This window comes from Coregonus clupeaformis, chromosome 37 (assembly GCF_020615455.1).
Source record: "Coregonus clupeaformis isolate EN_2021a chromosome 37, ASM2061545v1, whole genome shotgun sequence".
Lineage (NCBI taxonomy): Eukaryota > Metazoa > Chordata > Actinopteri > Salmoniformes > Salmonidae > Coregonus > Coregonus clupeaformis.
Window position 1 is genome coordinate 27665536 of NC_059228.1, and position 22389 is coordinate 27687924.

The following is a 22389-nucleotide window of genomic DNA, read 5'->3' on the forward strand; positions in this document are numbered from 1 at the left end:
AGGAGTGGGACAAAATCCCTCCTGAGATGTGTGCAAACCTGGTGGCCAACTACAAGAAACGTCTGACCTCTGTGATTGCCAACAAGGGTTTTGCCACCAAGTACTAAGTCATGTTTTGCAGAGGGGTCAAATACTTATTTCCCTCATTAAAATGCAAATCAATTTATAACATTTTTGACATGTGTTTTTCTGGATTTTTTTGTTGTTATTTTGTCTCTCACTGTTCAAATAAACCTACCATAAAAATGATAGACTGATCATTTCTTTGTCAGTGGGCAAACGTACAAAATCAGCAGGGGATCAAATACTTTTTCCCCCTCACTGTGTATATATATATATATATATATATATACACAGTACCAGTCAAAGTTTTGGACACCTACTCATTCAAGGGTTTTTCTTTATTTTTACTATTTTCTACATTGTAGAATAATAGTGAAGACATAAACTATGAAATAACACATATGGAATCATGTATTAACCAAACAAGTGTTAAACAAATCGAAATATATTTTAGATTTTATATTCTTCTAAGTAGCCACACTTTGCCTTGATGAAAGCTTATTGACTCAAGACATTTCAGCTAATTCATTAGTTAAAATAGCGGAAAAATGTATTCCATTTTGACATTATGGGGTATTGTGTGAAGGTTATAGTGACCAAAAAATCTAAATTCAATCCATTTTAAATTCAGGCTGTAACACAACAAAATGTGGAAAAAGTAAAGGGGTGTGAATAATTTCTGAAGGCACTCTACATCTCAATGATAAAGAAAGGACACAGCACCAACACACATTATCAAACACATCTCTAACATGTTGATTATCCCATTGTCTTATTCTTCCTAAACATTTTACATGAAATATTTAACTTGTTCAGTCACAATTACTTCAAAATTTCAAATAAGCTCATAACATAATGGTACAGTCAACACAAGGTATAATCAAAAGACAATGTTTTGCAAATGTTTAACATGTATGGTCCCTGTGTAGCTCAGTTGGTAGAGCATGGCGCTTGCAACGGCAGGGTTGTGGGTTCGATTCCCACGGGGGGCCAGTATGAAAACATTTTTAAAATATGTATGCACTCACTAACTGTAAGTCGCTCTGGATAAGAGCGTCTGCTAAATTACTAAAATGTATGCAATGCCCATTTTATAGATTTAATGTTGTAGAATTCTGAGACAGTATTCAACCAAAGCAATGAAAAAATATATACATATCAGTGATAAAGGAAAAACACAGCACCAACTGTGTGCATTTCCTTTTGTGCTGTGAGTCTGTCTGCTTTGGTTGAGTTCTGTCTCAAGGTTAGGTTATGACTAGACTTGGAAATCCCTGACCTTGGAGCAACAGCACAAGGTCTGGAGAGTATGTCGGATTCTCTTGGACGCTTCGAAAGGGGAAAACAATTGTTCCGAGGATGGTGCTCTTCAGACGGACAACTCACCAAAACAAATCACGAGTTTGATTGGTCGGGGCTTAAAATGCGGAGGGGAATTGTGCTTCTGAAAAATTATGTTTTAAGCTTGTAACGCTAATGTTAGCAAGTAAGTAGTTTGCTTGCGTCATGACAGCTGACTTTGTGTCCGATGGTAGGCTAATGTTTACGGCAGGACATGAACTGAAAGGCTATGGACTGATTTCCTGTGCGAGTGTCATTTCCACCTACTGTCCAACCGACGCTGGTATTGTCAGCAGACGTGTATGCTGGAACATTGGATACATTATGGGAGGCAACCCGTCTGCCTAGGGGGACTGGTCTATGACTGGCAGAAAAACTAAGGGGATGATGGCCTCCCCTTTAATTGTGGGGCTTACTTTTCCCATGAAGGTAGACATACTCTTGAAGGATGAACTTCTTGATTTAAAAATCCTGTCTTGGCATTTCTGTAGAAAATATTACTTAAAAATATCAGTCGGAAGTTTACATACACCTTAGCTGAATACATTTAAACTCAGTCTTTCACAATTCCTGACATTTAATCCTAGTAAAAATTCCCTGTCTTAGGTCAGTTAGGATTACCACTTTATTTTAAGAATGTGAAATGTCAGAATAATAGTAGAGAGAATTTATTATTTAAGCTTTTATTTCTTTCATCACATTCCCAGTGGGTCAGAAGTTTACATTCACTCAATTAGTATTTGGTAGCATTGCCTTTAAATTGTTTAACTTGGGTCAAACGTTTCCGGTAGCCGTCCACAAGCTTCCCACGATAAGTTGGGTGAATTTTGGCCCATACCTCCTGACAGAGCTGGTGTAACTGAGTCAGGTTTGTAGGCCTCCTTGCTCGCACACGCTTTTTCAGTTCTGCCCACACATTTTCTATAGGATTGAGGTCAGGGCTTTGTGATAGCCACTCCAATACCTTGACTTTGTTGTCCTTAAGCCATTTTGCCACAACTTTGGAAGTATGCTTGGGGTCATTGTCCATTTGGAAGACCCATTTGCGACCAAGCTTTAACTTCCTGACTGATGTCTTGAGATGTTGCTTCAATATATCCACATAATTTTCCTTCCTCATGATGTAATCTATTTTGTTAAGTGCACCAGTCCCTCCTGCAGCAAAGTACCCCGACAGCATGATGCTGCCACCCCGTGCTTCACGGTTGGGATGGTGTTCTACGGCTTGCAAGAATCCCCCTTTTTCCTCCAAACATAACAATGGTCATTATGGCCAAACAGTTCTATTTTTGTTTAATCAGACCAGAGAACATTTCTCCAAAAAGTACGATCTTGGTCCCCATGTGCAGTTGCAAACCGTAGTCTGGCTTTTTTATGGCAGTTTTGGAGCAGTGGCTTCTTCCTTGCTGAGCGGCCTTTCAGGTTATGTCGATATAGGACTCGTTTTACTGTGGATATAGATACTTTTGTACCTGTTTCCTCCAGCATCTTCACAAGGTCCTTTGCTGTTGTTCTGGGATTGATTTGCACTTTTCGCACCAAAGTACGCTTATCTCTAGGAAACAGAACGCGTCTCCTTCCTGAGCTGTATGACGGCTGCATGGTCCCATGGTGTTTTTTGTTTGTACAGATGAACGTGGTACCTTCAGGCGTTTGGAAATTGCTCCCAAGGATGAACCAGACTTGTGGAGATCTACAATTTTCTTTCTGAGGTCTTGGCTGATTTATTTTGATTTTCCCATGATGTCAAGCAAAGAGGCACTGAGTTTGAAGGTAGGCCTTGAAATACATCCACAGCTACACCTCCAATTGACTCAAATGATGTCAATTAGCCTATCAGAAGCTTCTAAAGCCATGACATCATTTTCTGGAATTTTCCAAGCTGTTTAAAGGCACAGTCAACTTAGTGTATGTAAACTTCTGACCCACTGGAATTGTGATACATTGAATTAAAAGTGAAATAATCTGTCAGTAAACAATTGTTGGAAAAATTACTTGTGTCATGCACAAAGTACAGTGGGGAAAAAAAGTATTTAGTCAGCCACCAATTGTGCAAGTTCTCCCACTTAAAAAGATGAGAGAGGCCTGTAATTTTCATCATAGGTACACGTCAACTATGACAGACAAAATGAGGAAAAAAATTCCAGAAAATCACATTGTAGGATTTTTAATGAATTTATTTGCAAATAATGGTGGAAAATTAGTATTTGGTCAATAACAAAAGTTTCTCAATACTTTGTTATATACCCTTTGTTGGCAATGACACAGGTCAAACGTTTTCTGTAAGTCTTCACAAGGTTTTCACACACTGTTGCTGGTATTTTGGCCCATACCTCCATGCAGATCTCCTCTAGAGCAGTGATGTTTTGGGGCTGTCGCTGGGCAACACGGACTTTCAACTCCCTCCAAAGATTTTCTATGGGGTTGAGATCTGGAGACTGGCTAGGCCATTCCAGGACCTTGAAATGCTTCTTACGAAGCCACTCCTTCGTTGCCCGGGCGGTGTGTTTGGGATCATTGTCATGCTGAAAGACCCAGCCACGTTTCATCTTCAATGCCCTTGCTGATGGAAGGAGGTTTTCACTCAAAATCTCACGATACATGGCCCCATTCATTCTTTCCTTTACACGGATCAGTTGTCCTGGTCCCTTTGCAGAAAAACAGCCCCAAAGCATGATGTTTCCACCCCCATGCTTCACAGTAGGTATGGTGTTCTTTGGATGCAACTCAGCATTCTTTGTCCTCCAAACACGACGAGTTGAGTTTTTACCAAAAAGTTCAATTTTGGTTTCATCTGACCATATGACATTCTCCCAATCCTCTTCTGGATCATCCAAATGCACTCTAGCAAACTTCAGACGGGCCTGGACATGTACTGGCTTAAGCAGGGGGACACGTCTGGCACTGCAGGATTTGAGTCCCTGGCGGCGTAGTGTGTTACTGATGGTAGGCTTTGTTACTTTGGTCCCAGCTCTCTGCAGGTGATTCACTAGGTCCCCCCGAGTGGTTCTGGGATTTTTGCTCACCGTTCTTGTGATCATTTTGACCCCACGGGGTGAGATCTTGCGTGGAGCCCCAGATCGAGGGAGATTATCAGTGGTCTTGTATGTCTTCCATTTCCTAATAATTGCTCCCACAGTTGATTTCTTCAAACCAAGCTGCTTACCTATTGCAGATTCAGTCTTTCCAGCCTGGTGCAGGTCTACAATTTTGTTTCTGATGTCCTTTGACAGCTCTTTGGTCTTGGCCATAGTGGAGTTTGGAGTGAGACTGTTTGAGGTTGTGGACAGGTGTCTTTTATGCTGATAACAAGTTCAAACAGCTGCCATTTAATACAGGTAACGAGTGGAGGACAGAGGAGCCTCTTAAAGAAGAAGTTACAGGTCTGTGAGAGCCAGAAATCTTGCTTGTTTGTAGGTGACCAAATACTTATTTTCCACCATAATTTGCAAATAAATTCATTAAAAATCCTACAATGTGATTTTCTGGATTTTTTTTCTCATTTTGTCTGTCATAGTTGACGTGTACCTATGATGAAAATTACAGGCCTCTCTCATCTTTTTAAGTGGGAGAACTTGCACAATTGGTGGCTGACTAAATACTTTTTTCCCCCACTGTAGATGTCCTAACCGACTTGCCAAAACTATAGTTTGTTAACAAGACATTTGTGGAGTGGTTGGAAAACAAGTTTTAATGACTCCAACCTATGTGTATGTAAACTTCCGACTTCAACTGTATATATTTATACTGAAATGCCAAGACAATAAACGCTTAGTGAAAAACATAATTATAATAAATAAAACCATCAACAGAGAAATGGGGGGAGGGGGGAATACATGTAATATAACAACAGTAAAACATGGAGTCCAGTAGAGCAAGAGTGACAGTGAGTCCAGTGACAGCCAGGAGGAAAGGTGGAGGGATCTCACGGTAGGACATCGGAGTGAATAGAGAATGGATGGATCCCTGAGTATGGTGGTTTGATCACAGGGGAAGCAGCCAGGTGGGCGGGTCAGTGGGTGGACTGGTGGTTGGATCCCTGACCAGGTGGATGGGGGGCCTCACAGGCTCGTGGGCTTGTGGCCCCACAAGCGGGGGTTAGTGAGACAGGCAGCGTGTTGTGGAAGCAAGGATACAGACAAAACATAAATGAAAAGTTAATGAAAAAGACTAAACAACAACAGATAAAAAACAGAAGCACGTTCTGACCGAGTGACAGCAAACTAATCTGCCCGCTTCAAGCTTTAAGAACACACTCATACTGTAGACTCCTGATCTGCAGCTTTTATGCTTTCTATAAACGTGCACAGACATTTTTAAGCCATCTTAAAACACGTACGTTTTTCAGATTACGAGTATTATCCGATCCGACTATCAACTGTATATTTACGGATACGATTACGAGTATGGCCAGATCGGCACAACCCCATTACGGATCACATAGACAATTGTACAGTGCTAAACAGTATACTTGTAACATGCTTCATACACCCTTGATGGGACAAGTGAAAGGACATAGTTTGCTCTAGTAATAGTATACAGGTTGCTCTGTAGATTATTGGCATCAGCTGCAGTGAAAACATGAAGAAATAGAAGGCTACAGTAGTACAAGCAGTTTTAAACAAGATTTGAAGAGCCACATCAGCCCTGTGTGCCTTCATGTACATGCATCCATAACAGAAGCAGATTGTTATTGAAAGAGTCATGATTATAGTGGGAGGGCCATAGAGCAGTACCATTTCCACAGCACTGAAGCTCATAGATGCTCTGACAATTCTAGGCTCACAGAGCAGCCCTGCAGTGGCTCTGTTAAATGCTTCCTGTGGGTTGAGCAGGACAAGGTGATTACTGCCAACGCAGACACTCAGCACCCAGATTAGCCCCAAGGCAAGCCACACATGCCTGGGAGTCATTATGCTCAGGTAGTGGATTATGTGGCAAATAAACACATCTTTCTATTGCCATGAAGTCCTTGGTCATCAGCTAAAAAACACAGTAACCATAACAAAAGAATGTGCCTTGCACCATCCCCCTAAAATCACAGTACGTCTGAGCAGAAGAGAGTACATCACAGGGAATGCTATAACAAAGTTTTGCAAAAGACCACAGATCAATACATTCTTAAACAATGTGCAGGACCGCTGCCATCCTTTAAGTCTCACCAATCGAATGAGTACATAGCTGGTAACCGCCAGAGAGAGGAGAAAAATGATGTAAAGAATCAGAAAGTACAACGTTTTCCCTGAAGCGATGTTCCAGAAAACACAGGCGGACAGGTCAAGCTTATCTTGAAGAGTTGTCATGTTGAGAGAGCACACGATACTACTGTTGAGCTTTGTTGAAGTCATAGTAGAACTTGAGTCACAGGTTAGGAATTTAAGAAGTGTGCTAAGAATGGCAGTTCATTACTTAGCTAATAGTTGGTTTTCCCCTCTCCTATAGAGACTAGCAGGTTCCCTGTGTTCATATCTTCCTGAATATTATATACAAGTAGAAGTAGTCTTTGAATCTTAGAGGGATAGCTCAGAGTGTCTGCTCCTCTAACTACAGTCCACAGACTCAGATGTGTCATGTCTTATACTCGATGGGTGCAGCCCAGAGGTGGGAGGTTACTCGTCTACGATTAGTTAACCACAATACTTATCAAAGCTTGTCCGCTCAGAGGAAATGCAGGTTTATGACGAGGCTGCCCTCTCACATAGAGAATGGACATAAAGATACTTTAATTTTCCAGCCCTACCTTAACATTAGCATATGAATGGCTTGTTTTACGGTTATCTTTTCAAATGGCATATTCCACCCATTTGCCTATACTACTTGGGTAGTTCCACGAAATCAGTGCCTTTGATATTTTAAGTAGAAATTGTGCACAAATATTGAATTTTAAAAGCCTGTTATATTAAATGAAGTGCCCTTTAATAAAGGCCACATTTACAATTCAATAAATCAAATTCTTTATATGAATAAAGACTTGCTAAAGTGCCTAAATTCAGCATCCTCTGTGACTTCTAGGAAGATTGTAACCCACTTAATCCTAACATTTCTCAAAGTTTTCACATTCATTGTAAAGCCCTAGTTATTTTGTTGCTATGAAAAAGTAATTCCTGAAGATTAAATAAATCATAATGTGGTTCTTTTAAGGTAAAAAAAATAAATACAACCTGTCCCTCATTTTAAGGTCATCCCTGTTACGTGAACCAAATAAACATTGAACATCTAATAAAAGAGATGGTTCTACTCTTACTCTTTGGCCATTTTCTGGTGTTTTTGTGGTGGAAAACTGAGCGGGTCTAGCATAACAAGTCAACCCTGTTACCCATAGATAGACAGGCTAGAAATGTTTTAACAATAAATAAATAAATGTGAAGCTTGCATTCAATTGCCCCTCCCTGTTGCACACAACATGCTTACATTCCCCCTGTCACAAGGGGATTTATGGCTGATTTATGGCACTTTATGACAGAATGTAAAAAGTTACACAACTCAAACCTAATGTAGCAGGCGTAGAAAGATGCCTGAGCAGAGTTTAACGTAAGTTTGGTTGAAAATACTGTATCCCTGACAACCAGAAACATCAAAAATACTGTATCCCTGAAAACCAGAAACATCCGCTTTCTGCCAAGGGTGAAAGGCACCTAATTGGGGGAACGACCCAGCAATTTATTGCCTTCAAGCAAGGAGTTGTTTTGATGGATATAGAGCTCAATACTTGCACTCAAACCATAAAAAGGAAAAAACAAGAAGGCTGAGATGCAAAAACAATAATATAGATGCAAGTGTAACCTTCTGGTTCTTACTCCTAACCAAGGCAACCAATCAGTAGGCACGAACATGATGGTACTGGCGCTCATGTAATTATTTTCTTCTGCAATAATAACAGACACAGGGCTCGATATTAACGCATGTCCGCTTGCCCGGGACAAGTAAAACAAAAAAACAAAAAAAAGGTTAAAGAATCACATCCTCTCCGGCAACTGAGTTAGAAGGACGCCTGTATCTTTGTAGTGAATGGGTGTATTGATACACCACCCAAAGTGTCATTAATAACTTCAACATGCTCAAAGGGATATTCAATGTCTGCTTTTTTTCTTTCTTTCTTTTTTCATCTAGCAATAGGTGTCCTTTGCGAGGCATTGGAAAACCTCCCTGGTCTTTGTGATTGAATCTGTGTTTGAAGTTCACTGCTCGACTGAGGGACCTTACAGATAATTGTATGTGTGGGGTACAAAGATTAGGTAATCATTAAAAAAATCATGTTAAACACTATTAATGCACACAGAGTGAGTCCATGCAACATATTATGTGACGTGTTAAGCACATTTTTGCTCCTGAACTTATTTAGGCTTGCCATAACAAAGGGGTTGAATACTTATTGACTGAATACATTTCACCTCTTAATTTGTAATTCATTTGTATTAAAAAAAACAACTGAAAAACATAATTCCACATTGCCATTATGGGATATGGTGTGTAGGCCAATGAAGAAAAAATAATCCTCAATTTAATCAATTTTAAATTCAGGCTGTAACACATCAAAATGTGGAAAAGGTCTAGGGGTGTGAATACTTTCTGAAGGTACTGTATGTGATCGTATCCCAATCTAATCAAGGTTTGAAATAATTATGTTTTTGTCAAATACTGTATCTGTTTGGCATTGTACAAATTATTTATAACCATGTTCCGGCCCCCCGACCATCCGCTCAAGAAAAAAAGGCTCACCGCTGAATGTATGAACTAGACAGTACTGGGCTGTACTGGATTGTAGCCTACAGGGCTGACACTAGCCTAACCAGGTTTCCATCCAACATTTTTATGCAAGTTTTATTTTTATTTAACCTTTATTTAACCAGGTAAGCCAGTTGAGAACAAGTTCTCATTTACAACTGCGACCTGGCCAAGATAAAGCAAAGCAGTGCGATAAAAACAACAACACAGAGTTACATATGGGGTAATCAAAACATACAGTCAAAAACACAATAGAAAAACACAATAGAAAATCTATATACAGTGTGTGCAAATGTAGTAAGTTATGGAGGTAAGGCAATAAATAGGCCATAGTGCAAAATAGTTACAATTTCGTATTAACACTGGAATGATAGATGTGCAAAAGATGATGTGCAAATAGAGATACTGGGGTGCAAATTAGCAAAATAAATAACAATATGGGGATGAGGTAGTTGGGTGGGCTAATTTCAGAATGGCTGTGTACAGGTGCAGTGATCGGTAAGCTGCTCTGACAACTGATGCTTAAAGTTAGTGAGGGAGATAAGAGTCTCCAGCTTCAGAGATTTTTGCAGTTCGTTCCAGTCATTGGCAGCAGAGAACTGGAAGGAATGGTGGCCAAAGGAGGTGTTGGCTTTGGGGATGACCAGTGATATATACCTGCTGGAGCGCAGACTACGGGTGGGTGTTGCAATGGTGACCAGTGAGCTAAGATAAGACGGGGATTTGCCTAACAGTGATTTATAGATGACCTGGAGCCAGTGGGTTTGGCGACGAATATGTAGTGAGGGCCAGCCAACGAGCGTACAGGTCACAATGGTGGGTAGTATATGGGGCTTTGGTGACGGATGGCACTGTGATAGACTACATCCAATTTGCTGAGTAGAGTGTTGGAGGCTATTTTGTAAATGACATCGCCGAAGTCAAGGATCGGTAGGATAGTCAGTTTTATGAGGGCATGTTTGGCAGCATGAGTGAAGGAGACTTTGTTGCGAAATAGGAAGCCGATTCTAGATCTAACTTTTGATTGGATATGCTTAATGTGAGTATGGAAGGAGAGTTTACAGTCTAACCAGACACCTAGGTATTTGTAGTTGTCCACATACTCTAGGTCAGACCCGTCGAGAGTAGTGATTCTAGTCGGGTGGGCGGGTGCAAGCAGCATTCGGTTGAAGAGCATGCATTTAGTTTTACTAGTGTTTAAGAGCAGTTGGAGGCTACGGAAGGAGTGTTGTATGGCGTTGAAGCTCGTTTGGAGGTTTGTTAACACAGTGTCCAATGAAGGGCCAGATGTATACAAAATGGTGTCGTCCGCATAGAGGTGGATCCGAGCGTCACCAGCAGCAAGAGCGACATCATTGATATACACGGAGAATAGAGTCTGCCCGAGAATTAAACCCTGTGTCACCCCCATAGACTGCCAGAGGTCCAGACAACAGGCCCTCCGATTTGACACATTGAACTATATCTGAGAAGTAGTTGGTGAACCAGGCGAGGCAGTCATTTGAGAAACCAAGGCTATTTAGTCTGCCAACAAGAATGCGGTGGTTGACAGAGTCGAAAGCCTTGGCCAGGTCGATGAAGATGGCTGCGCAGTACTGTCTTTTATCGATCGCGGTTATAATATCGTTTAGGACCTTGAGCGTGGCTGAGGTACACCCATGACCAGCTCGGAAACCAGATTGCATAGCGGAGAAGGTACGGTGGAATTCGAGATGGTCGGTGATCTGTTTGTTAACTTGGCTTTCAAATACTTTCGAAAGGCAGGGCAGGATGGATATAGGTCTGTAACAGTTTGGATCTAGAGTGTCACCCCCTTTGAAGAGGGAGATGACCGCGGCAGCTTTCCAATCTCTGGGGATCTCAGACGTTACGAAAGAGAGGTTGAACAGGCTAGTAATAGGGGTTGCGACAATTTCGGCGACTCATTTTAGAAAGGGTCCAGATTGTCTAGCCCAGCTGATTTGTAGGGGTCCAGATTTTTCAGCTCTTTCAGAACATCAGCTGTCTGAATTTGTGTGAAGGAGAAGCGGGGGGGCATGGGCAAGTTGCAGTGGAGGGTGCAGAGCTGGTGGCCGGGGTAGTGGTAGCCAGGTGGAAAGCATGGCCAGCCGTAGCAAAATGCTTGTTGAAATTCTCGATTATTGTAGATTTATCGGTGGTGACAGTGTTTCCTAGCCTCAGTGCAGTGGGCAGTTGGGAGGAGGTGCTCTTATTCTCCATGGACTTTACAGTGTCCCAAAACTTTTTGGAGTTAGTGCTACAGGATGCACATTTCTGTTTGAAAAAGCTAGCCTTTGCTTTCCTAACTGATTGTGTAATGCTTAATGTGAGTCTGGAAGGAGAGTTTACGGTCTAACCAGACACCTAGGTATTTGTAGTTGTCCACATATTCTAAGTTAGACCCGCCGAGACTAGTGATTCTAGTCGGGCGGGCGGGTGCAAGCAGTGTTCGATTGAAGAGCATGCAGAATAAAGTACATGCCGGATAAAAAATGTCACGACAGGCCTGATGGAAACAGCAAATGTCGACAAAACAAAATACGCTAGACAAAGTGGGATCTTTTTGTGTCGTTAAAATGAATTATGTGAGAAATTCGCAATGGAAACACTTTTTTGCGCAAATATTGATTTAATAACCATCATATCGAAGTAAACTTGGAGTCACCGATGACATGTTGTGTGTTGCTCCCACTACCTATTTTTTTACTTGTATTTTTTAAAATTCGGTACATGGAAATTTAACCGCAAAAGTTATCTTTATGTGCATTATGTCATCACGCACAGCCTTTTATCCGCAACAAGTCAGTTTGATGGAAGCACATCTCTGGTGGGAAAATGTGCATATTGTTATTATGCGGATTTGAAAATATTTGCATGAAAATCTGTCGTCAATTGGATGGAAACCTAGCTAACGACATTATTTTTCTCCCCCACAGAGAGAAACACAGGCACGACGAAGGATAGGAGGATAGCATGTCAACAAGCGCACTCATCCAACCCAGCCTGAGGGAGAAGAAAGGGAGCTTCTTCAAGGTACGGAGGGAGAGGGGGGAGAGAAGATAAACAAATAGAAGATTAGGAGGGGGGAGAGGTAGATAGAAGGAGCCTTCCTGAAACTGTCCTTGTGGTTTGTTTTTGTTCTGTCCATCTGTGTCCGTAACGGCCTGTTCTAGTTGTATTTTGTCTGTTAAGTTACTCTATTGATACTTATTTGAGAGGAAGTTTGGGTTAGTTATGTTATTAACATTAAACAGTCCCCATGTTCTTTCTTTTTCTCCTCAATGTCCATGCATCAGATGTATGATAAATACACTCCATATGAAATGTGATGTCATAGACTGAAGTGATTTAGTTTTAGCTTAGCATTGCTTACCAAAGTCTCTGAGCTGTGGGTTCGTGCCTCTATCTCTCTGTAGTAATGACGACTACCACATTTAAGCTGTGAACTCAGTGAGAAGCTCCTCTTTCAATACATCTGGTGGTTATGTGTTGGGAACCTGCTGGGACTTTAGCTAGTGAGTCTCTTTAGCCTACAAATGCTTCAGGAGGTCAAAGGCCTACTCAGGGACCCATATCCCCAGCCAGGCATATATTATGGCTGAGTTAACTGTGTAAACCCTGCTATCTCACTGGGGGGAGAAAGAGTAATTATAGACCTGCACACACCACACAGCACCATCACACCACACCCCTTAGTGCTGTGAAGAGGGGTAGAAGATCTACTGATTCCAATAAAGACTTTATAGATCTTCACTCTGAATGTGAGAGTAATAGGTTACTCTCCAATGAACTGTCTTTTCAAAGAACACACCCACTCTATTTTTAGACCAGTTCATTTCTTACACTTTGAAGCCATTCATTTCATATACTAAATCAAAGGCTTTCAATGGGGTTGTGGCGTTCAATAGGAGATACAGTAAGGCTGCTGACTTGAAACAGCCTATCATACGAATGATGCTTTAGCAGGGAGGGAGGGAAGAAGGGAAGGGGAGATGATAGGTCAACGAGAAAAAAAGAGGGGAGATAGCTAGAATTGCCCTAGCCAGACTATACTAAGTGCTGCCCTTCCACCTATTAGCCTACTTAAGGCATCTGCATACTAGGTTTGGTTTGATCCTAGCAGAACTCTGCTAGGCCAAGTGAACGTCTGTGCCTCGAATACTCCCTTAAAAGACCTTCGCTTGAATAACGAGAAAAAAGCGGCAATAGTACTTCTTGTCCCTAGAGACACCGTAGCAAGTATACATTTCCTCAAAATAGTCTGAATTCATCTAAAATAACTAAAGAAATCTGTAATTAATTTTGCCGTTTTTGCCAAGGAGGTCTTAGTGTTTGGTGCAGTATTTATCAAGTGAAAAAAATTGCATGAAAACCAATTGTCTCTTGTTGAATGACAAACACTTAATTGAAGAAGCCCTACTGTTGACAAATCACAGACGAAGGAGCGTAGACTTCGGCTACCGAACTTCGGCTAGCCTCAGGAAAAAATGCTGTGTGCACGAATAGCCGGAAAACCCCCATGCTGAAGAACAAAACTAAAATATCGTCATAATATATGCAAGAACTGTTTCGGACGGGAAGCATGTGGACGCTTTTAATCATTGCTTTGAACTGCTGAATGCTCAGTACTAGTGGCTGTTGTTAGGAAACCAATAACTAGCCTGCTAAACTTGTTGCACTCACTAAGTCTAGGGGCCTTAGACCTAGTTAACTGGTCTGTAACCTGATGTAAGATGGGCATCTATGTGAGAAATCAGCAGAATACGCCTAGGTGTTGAATGTACATGTGCCCAGGGAGAGAGCAACCTTACCTTGGTCCAGTGCCAGCTACACTATATATACAAAAGTATGTGGACACCCCTTCAAATTAGTGGATTCGGCTATTTCAGCCACACCCGTTGCTAACAGGTGTATAAAATTGAGCACACAGCCATGCAATCTCCATAGACAAACATTGGCAGTAGAATGGCCTTACTGAAGAGCTCAGTGACTTTCAACGTGGCACCGTCATAGGATGCCACCTTTCTAACAAGTCAGTTCATCAAATTTCTGCCCTGCTAGAGAGGCCCCGGTCAACTGTAAGTGCTGTTATTGTGAAGTGGAAACGTCTAGAAGCAACAATGGCTCAGCCGCAAAGTGGTAGGCCACACAAGCTCACAGAACGGGACCGCCGAGTGCTGAAGCACGTAGCGCATAAAAATTGCATGTCCTCGGATCGAACACTCACTACTGAGTTCCAAACTGCCTCTGGGAGCAACGTCAGGACAAGGACTATTTGTCGGGAGCTTCATGAAATGGGTTTCCGTGGCCGAGCAGAAGCCTAAGATTACCATGCGCAATGCCAAGAGTCGGCTGGAGTGGTGTAAAGCTCGCCACCATTGGACTCTGGAGCAGTGGAAACACGTTCTCTGGAGTGATGAGTCACGCTTCACCATCTGGCAGTGCGACGGACGAATCTGGGTTTGGCGGATGCCAGGAGAACGCTACCTGCCCGAATGCATAGTGCCAACTGTAAAGGTTGGTGGAGGAGGAATAATGGTCTGGGGTTGTTTTTCATGGTTCAGGCTCCTTAGTTCCAGTGAACGGAAATCTTAATCCTACAGCATACAATGACATTCTAGACGATTCTGTGCTTCCAACTTTGTGGCAACAGTTTGGGGAAGGCCCTTTACTGTTTCAGCATGACAATGCCCCCATGCACAAAGTGAGGTCCATACAGAAATGGGTTCTCGAGATCGGTGTGGAGGAACTTGACTGGCCTGCACAGAGCCCTGACCTCAACCCCATGGAACACCTTTGGGATTAATTGAAACGCCGACTGCGAGCCAGGCCTAATCGCCCAACATTAGTGCCCAACCTCACTAATGCTCTTGTGGCTGAATGGAAGCAAGTCCTCGCAGCAATGTTCCAACATCTAGTGGAAAGCCTTCCCAAAAGAGTGGAGGCTGTTTATAGCAGCAAAGGGGAGACCAACTCCATATTAATGCCCATTATTTTGGAATGAGATCTTCGACAAGCAGGTGTCCACATCTTTTTTGGTCATGTAGTGTATGTCTCTCTTGACCTCTTAGTCGGCCAGTCCAAGCGGATTATTGTTAGTTCAGATGGTGACGAAACATAACTACAAAAGGCATGCCCAAACTAAAGACTCAAAACAAACAAAAGGCTTCATGGCCACCAAACAAAACCAGAAGGCTCTCCAAGCTGACACTGACTGACAATCACCTTAATTGGCAGCACCTGATGTGCTTATCAACCAGGCTCAGCACTTGGACAAGGTTGCTGCTGCCTCTAAAGGAATGGAGTGTGGAAGTGTATCCTGGATAGTGTGTTTGTCTATGTCCTAACACTAACCTTGCCCCAATATAATAACACTATGAAGTGTTGGAACTGCAACCCCCCTCCAGGTCTCTGATCATTCATTTGTTTATTTTACTCTCCCTCGCTCCTCCAACCATACCCACTCAGCCCCTACCCAAATGGTAAAGTACCGTCGCAATCTTCGGTCTCTCTCCCACAACTCTCTCCTCTTCTATCCATCTCTTCCTTCCCCTAAATCCTTCTCCATACTGTCTCCTGACTCTGCCTCTTTGACATTACTCTCCTCCCTTTCCGCCTCCTTTGACTCCCACTGTCCCCTTTCCTCCCGGCCGGCTCAACCCTCCCCACCTCCTCCATGATTGAGTGAAAATGGAGGAAACCTCAACTTCTGGAGGACCGATCATCCTTCCACTCCCTCCTCGCTACCTTCTCTTCTTCTGTATCTGCTGCTAAAGCCGCTTTCCATCACTTTAAATTACAAGCCTCTGCCTACAACTCTGTTCCACCTTCTCCTCCCTCCTTAATCCTCCAACTCTTCCCCCTCCCTCCTCCCTCTCTGCAGACGACTTTGTCAACCACTTTGACATCGGCTCCTCGTTCACTCAGCCTACTGAGTCCATTGGTCTCACTCACACAGAACTACCCTTTACCTTTTTCTCCCCTCTCTCCAGATAAAATCCTGCGACTAGTGATGTCCAGCTGCCACTCAACCCCATCCCCTTGCCCCTTCTCTGGAGACCTTCTCCCATTCTTCATCCCTGACCACTGACTGTGTCCCCTCTGACTTCATGATGGCCAGAGTCATTTCCCTTCCTCGAGAAACCAACACTCGATCCCTCTGATGTCAAAAACTAAAGACCGGAATCCCTTCTTTCTTTTCTTTCCAAAACACTTGAGCGTGCCGTCTCTGACCAACTATCTAGTTATCTCTCTCAGAACGATCTTCTTGACCCTAAAACAGGCTTCAAGACGGGTCACTCAACTGAGACTACTCTCCTCTGTGTCACGGAGGCTCTCCGCCCTGCCAAAGCTGACTCTCTCTCCTCTGTTCTCATCTTCCTAGATCTATCCCTCTCCTCTTTTCTCTATACACCAAGTCACTCTCATGGTCTCTCCTATCATTGCTATGCGGATGTCATTCAACTACTTTTCTCCTTCCCCCCCTTCTGACACCCAGGGGGCGACACGCATCTCAGCTTGGATGTCGGCCCGCCACCTCAAGCTCAACCTCGACAAGTCGGAGATGCTCTTCCTCCCGGGGAAGGCCTGCCTGCTCCAAGACCTCTCCATCACAGTCGACAACTCCACGGTGTCCCCCTCCCAGAGAGCAAATAACCTTGGTGTGACCCTAGACAACACCCTGTCATTCCCTGAAAACATTAAAGCAGTGACTTGCTCCTGCAGGTTCATGCTCTACAACATAATTAGAGTACAACCTTTCCTCGCAAGTGGGGCAGGTCCTAATCCAGGCACTCGTCATATCCTGTCTGGACTACTGCAACTCTCTGTTGGCTGGGGTCCCCACTTGTGCCATCAAAACCGTGCAATGAACGCCGCAGCCCGTCTAGTGTTCAACCTTCCCAGGTTCTCCCATGTCAACCCAGTACTCTATACACTCCACTGGCTTCCAGTTGAAACCCACTACAAGATCATGGTGCTTACCTACGGAGCAGCAACGTAAACTGCCCCTCCCTACATTCAGGCTATGCTCAAACCCTACATCCCAACCTGAGCACTCCATTGTGCCACCTCTGGAACTCTTGGCCATCCCACCCCTACGGGAGGTCAGCTCCCGCTCAGCCCAGTCAAAGCGCTTCTCTGTCCAGGCACCTAAGTGGTGGAACCAGCTTCCCCTTGATGCTACGATAGAAGAGTCCCTGCCCATCTTCTGAAAACATCTGAAAACCTACCTCTTCAAAGAGTATTTTAAATAAGACATATGTTTCATTCCACCCCTGTCACTGACTTTGCTGTACCTACTATGACAGTGATATGTGGTTGTTTCACCTAGCTATCTTAAGATGAATGCACTAACTGTAAATCGCTCTGGATAACAGCGTCCTGCTAAATGACTAAAATTTAATAGAGAGGAGGATGAAAAGGAAAGTGGAAAAAGGGGAATAGTGTCACTAGGTCCACTCCAGACTGGAATAGTGTCACTAGGTCCACTCCAGACTGGAATAGTGTCACTAGGTCCACTCCAGACTGGAATAGTGTCACTAGGTCCACTCCAGACTGGAATAGTGTCACTAGGTCCACTCCAGACTGGAATAGTGTCACTAGGTCCACTCCAGACTGGAATAGTGTCACTAGGTCCACTCCAGACTGGAATAGTGTCATTAGGTCCACTCCAGACTGGAATAGTGTCACTAGGTCCACTCCAGACTGGAATAGTGTCACTAGGTCCACTCCAGACTGGAATAGTGTCACTAGGTCCACTCCAGACTGGAATAGTGTCACTAGGTCCACTCCAGACTGGAATAGTGTCACTAGGTCCACTCCAGACTGGAATAGTGTCACTAGGTCCACTCCAGACTGGAATAGTGTCATTAGGTCCACTCCAGACTGGAATAGTGTCACTAGGTCCACTCCGGACTGAAATAATGTCACTAGGTCCACTCTAGACTGGAATAGTGGCACTAGGTCCACTCCAGACTGGAATAGTGTCATTAGGTCCACTCCAGACTGGAATAGTGTCACTAGGTCCACTCCGGACTGAAATAATGTCACTAGGTCCACTCCAGACTGGAATAGTGTCACTAGGTCCACTCCGGACTGAAATAATGTCACTAGGTCCTAGGAGTGGGCGATATACCGGTTTGATAGTTAAAACCGGTATTGTGCCGCGCCATGATATGGATTTAGCAATATCATGGATACCGCGATTTATTCAGAATTCATAAATTCGAATTTTGCATCAATATTTTTTTGTTCCAAATTTCAACTGAGTGATAGTACTAAGTAGCTACATCTTTTTTTTTTTTTTTTATCCAACCTTTCTTGGTTCTTACGAATAAAAGAATGTATGTTAATATGTTGACCTATTTTTATGAGCGCACGTCGCATGCACTTGTTGCACGCATGTAGTGCTAGCAACAAAGAAGTGTGCAGGCAGCTGCAGTTAGGAGGCAGGTTAACTATTGGGGGAAAACTTTACAATCCAGGATGAGCGAAAACACAGAAATTGATGTTGCTCAAGAGCAGGAGGATAAATTGGTTAAGAAGAAAGGGGGCACCTCTGTTGTTTGGAACTGGTTTGGCTTTTAAAATCTCCGACCCCGACCAAAACACTACCCTATGCAAGTTGTGTCGTCGTGTTGTCTTAGCAAAAGGTGGAAACACGACCAACCTGTTCAATCACTTAAAAACATACATGTCCGTGAGTATGAACAATGCACCAGAATGCGTGAGACAGTAAGCCCAGGAGCTCGGCCCGAAGACAAGCCAGACTCGCACTCAACAATCAATTATATCATCATTTGCTGCCGGTACTTGCTATGAGAAGACGAGCAAAAAAATGGATAGACATCACAGCTGCGATTACAAATCACATAGCCGAAGGACATGGTACCGATTCAAACTGTGGAGAAAGAGGGGTTCAGAAAGTTGATTCAAACTCTGGACCCAAGATATGAGATCCCGAGCCGCAAATATTTTAGCCAAAAATGCCTGCCACAGCTTTACACAGAATGCTGGGACAGAGTTTACAGTGAGATAAATAACATTCCATTCTTCTCCACTACTGCCGATCTATGGTCAAGTCGTACCACAGAACCTTATATAAGCCTCACAATCCATTACATAGACGGTGACTGGAAACTGAAAAGTAAGTGCCTACAGACGTCTTATTTCCCAGACGACCACACCGGGGAAATAATTGCAGGTGGGCTGAGGGACATACTGTCGTCCTGGGGATTAAAAGAGTCGCGTCAAGTTTGTATGACGACCGACAGCGGATCGAACATGATCAAGGCATTGCAGCTGAACAAGTGGGCAAACCTTGGATGTTTCGGACACAGGCTGCACAATGCTATTGGTAAGTTTCAGGACTGTAGCCTAGGCCTACCCTGTATGATGCTTATTATTAAGAAAAAATACAGCTCACATCAGCCATGTACCGTAGGCTAAATCTAAGCACATCAGATTTGTAAAATGTGTAACAGTTGAATGTAAATGCCGTAAATCCTCAAACAAAGATTAAAAGTTATATTGTATTGTGATTTCTATATAAAAATGCATTATTATTAATTATTATTGTATTGTGATTCGATTATTTTTCACCCTATTATTTTGATTTCTTATTCCCAATTTCCAGAGAGGAGTGTCCAAAACGCTCCCGGGCCACAGGGGTGTGCGATTTCCCCGGGCCACAGGGGTTTGCAAAAAGGTGGTTAGCACGTTCTCATACAGCTGGAAAAAGCAGAAGGCCCTGATGACAGCACAGAATGAACTAAGCCTGCCCCTGCACAAGCTCATCACAGAATCTCCGACAAGGTGGGGATCTCGTCTGAAAATGATGGAAAGAGTCCTGGAGCAGGAAAAGGCCATTACACAGGTCCTGGCAGGGGACAAAAAGACACGGCACCTTGTACCTACCTGGCAAGACATCCAGGTCTTGGAATCAGTCACAGCAGCACTGAAGCCACTCAGGACTTTACAGATGCCCTGTCAGGAGAAGCGTATGTGAGCGTGTCCTATTTGAAGCCTGTCATCAATCTGTTAAATGCAGAGGTTCTAAATCTGAGCAAGGACGATACAGAACTGACCAAAGAGATCAAGATCAAGGTTCTTGATTACTTGAATAACAAGTACACTGACCCTGCAACAGATGAGCTGCTCTCCATGGCTACCTTTCTAGATCCAAGGTTCAAGACCAGGTACATGTCCGCTGAGAAACTGGAGGACATTAAGGTATTTATTCATTTGTTCTTGTTTTATTGCTTCAAATGTAAAGCACTTTGGGCTGCATTTTATGTATGAAAGGTGCTATACAAATAAAGTTTAATTATTTTCATTTTTAAGGTGAGAGCTGCCTCAGAGACCGAAGCCCTCCTGGTGGAGAACACAGCCCTGGGAAAATCGTCTCTTGCAGAGGATCACACTGACAGGGAGAAAGAAGCTTCCACTGCTCATCAATCAGGCAAGAAGCCCAAGAAGAGCCTTGGGAGCTTCTTTAAGCAGACCAGCAGTGCACCTGCCTCATGTTCAGAGAGGCAGATCATTGAGCAAGAGCTGAATAGCTACATTCTGGCAACGGCAGACAGCGAGTCTGATCCTTTGGAGTGGTGGCGATTTCACGGATCTAATTTTCCACGTGTGAGTTGTCTGGCAAAGAAATACTTATGCATCCCTGCCACAAGTGCCCCCTCTGAGAGGGCATTCAGCACTGGGGGGCAATGTGGTGACATGTCACAGGGCAGCACTAAAGCCAGAAACAGTCAACATGCTGGTATTCCTGGCACGGAACTTGTGAAGAAAGTTCTAGTGAAGATTTGTTGATATTGTTGATAATTGATGGTTGAGGCTTGAAAGGTTTAGTTTCAAACGGTTAGTTTTTTACATATCTACGGACCGTAGCCAAAACAAACACACGTATTTGAATTTGTAATTACCTTATTTTCTTTATCTCCTGTTATTTTTTATTTAATTTTACTTAATATCTAATTTATATATATATATATATATATATAGGCCTACCTACCTCATGTTTACGGAATGCATGTTTGCACAATACAAATAAAAACTTTTCAGGTCCATACGGTCCAATGCCTCACTCTTTCTGGTTATATAAGGTTCAAATACATATTTTTCCTTAACTAATATAATTTAACCAAGAAGGGATATTAAAATGTGATTCATATTTTTTTACGTCATATATCGTGATATCATATCGATATCGTCTGGACAGTGGAAAATATCGTGATATGAATTTTAGCTCATATCGCCCACCCCTACTAGGTCCACTCCAGACTGGAATAGTGTCACTAGGTCCACTCCAGACTGGAATAGTGTCACTAGGGCCACTCCAGACTGGAATAGTGTCACTAGGTCCACTCCAGACTGGAATAGTGTCACTAGGTCAACTCCAGACTGGAATAGTGTCACTAGGTCCACTCCAGACTGGAATAGTGTCACTAGGGCCACTCCAGACTGGAATAGTGTCACTAGATCCACTCCAGACTGGAATAGTGTCACTAGGGCCACTCCAGACTGGAATAGTGTCACTAGGTCCACTCCAGACTGGAATAGTGTCACTAGGGCCACTCCAGACTGGAATAGTGTCACTAGGGCCACTCCAGACTGGAATAGTGTCACTAGGTCCACTCCAGACTGGAATAGTGTCATTAGGTCCACTCCAGACTGGAATAGTGTCACTAGGTCCACTCCAGACTGGAATAGTGTCACTAGGGCCACTCCAGACTGAGATTCCAGGAGTGTTATCAGTCCAGTCATAAATCAGTTCATGTGGCTTACCAGACCAACAGAAAGATAAAAGGCTATATACTGTATATTTTGGACAGTGAACCTAAAATCTTGATTTTGGCTCTGTACTCCAGCATATTGGTTATAAGATCAAATTATTACTATAAAGTGACAGGACAGAATGTCACTTTTTATTTGAGGGTATTTTCATACAGATCTGTTTTACCATTCAGAAGAAAAAAAAAACGTTATGTATCTAGTCCCCCCGTTTTGAAGAAATCATAAGTGTTTGGACACATTTACTTAAAGTGTTTTAAATTAGTCTAAAGTTCAGTATTTTGTTTCATGTCCCTTGCACGTAATGACTGCATCAAGCTTGTGAGTCTACAAACTCATTGGGTGCATTTTCAGTTTGTTTTGGGACATGTCTTGCCCGGGTGTAATTTTGTATAAACTTTTTTGTAAGTGAGAATAGAAGATATTTTAACTAGTACTGTCAAACAATTAAAATAATTC

The 22389-nt window shown here is 43.0% G+C and overlaps 1 protein-coding gene across 1 annotated transcript in view; it reads left to right on the top strand.

The window, feature by feature from the left end:
• rin2a (Ras and Rab interactor 2a) overlaps positions 1-22389 on the top strand; it is a 78074-nt gene that overhangs the window by 8816 nt on the left and 46869 nt on the right. Inside the window, exon 2 of the mRNA XM_045211598.1 lies at positions 12066-12162. Within this exon, the coding sequence (XP_045067533.1) occupies positions 12103-12162 (60 nt within the window). The 5' untranslated portion in view covers positions 12066-12102. The remainder of the gene's footprint in view (positions 1-12065; positions 12163-22389) is intronic.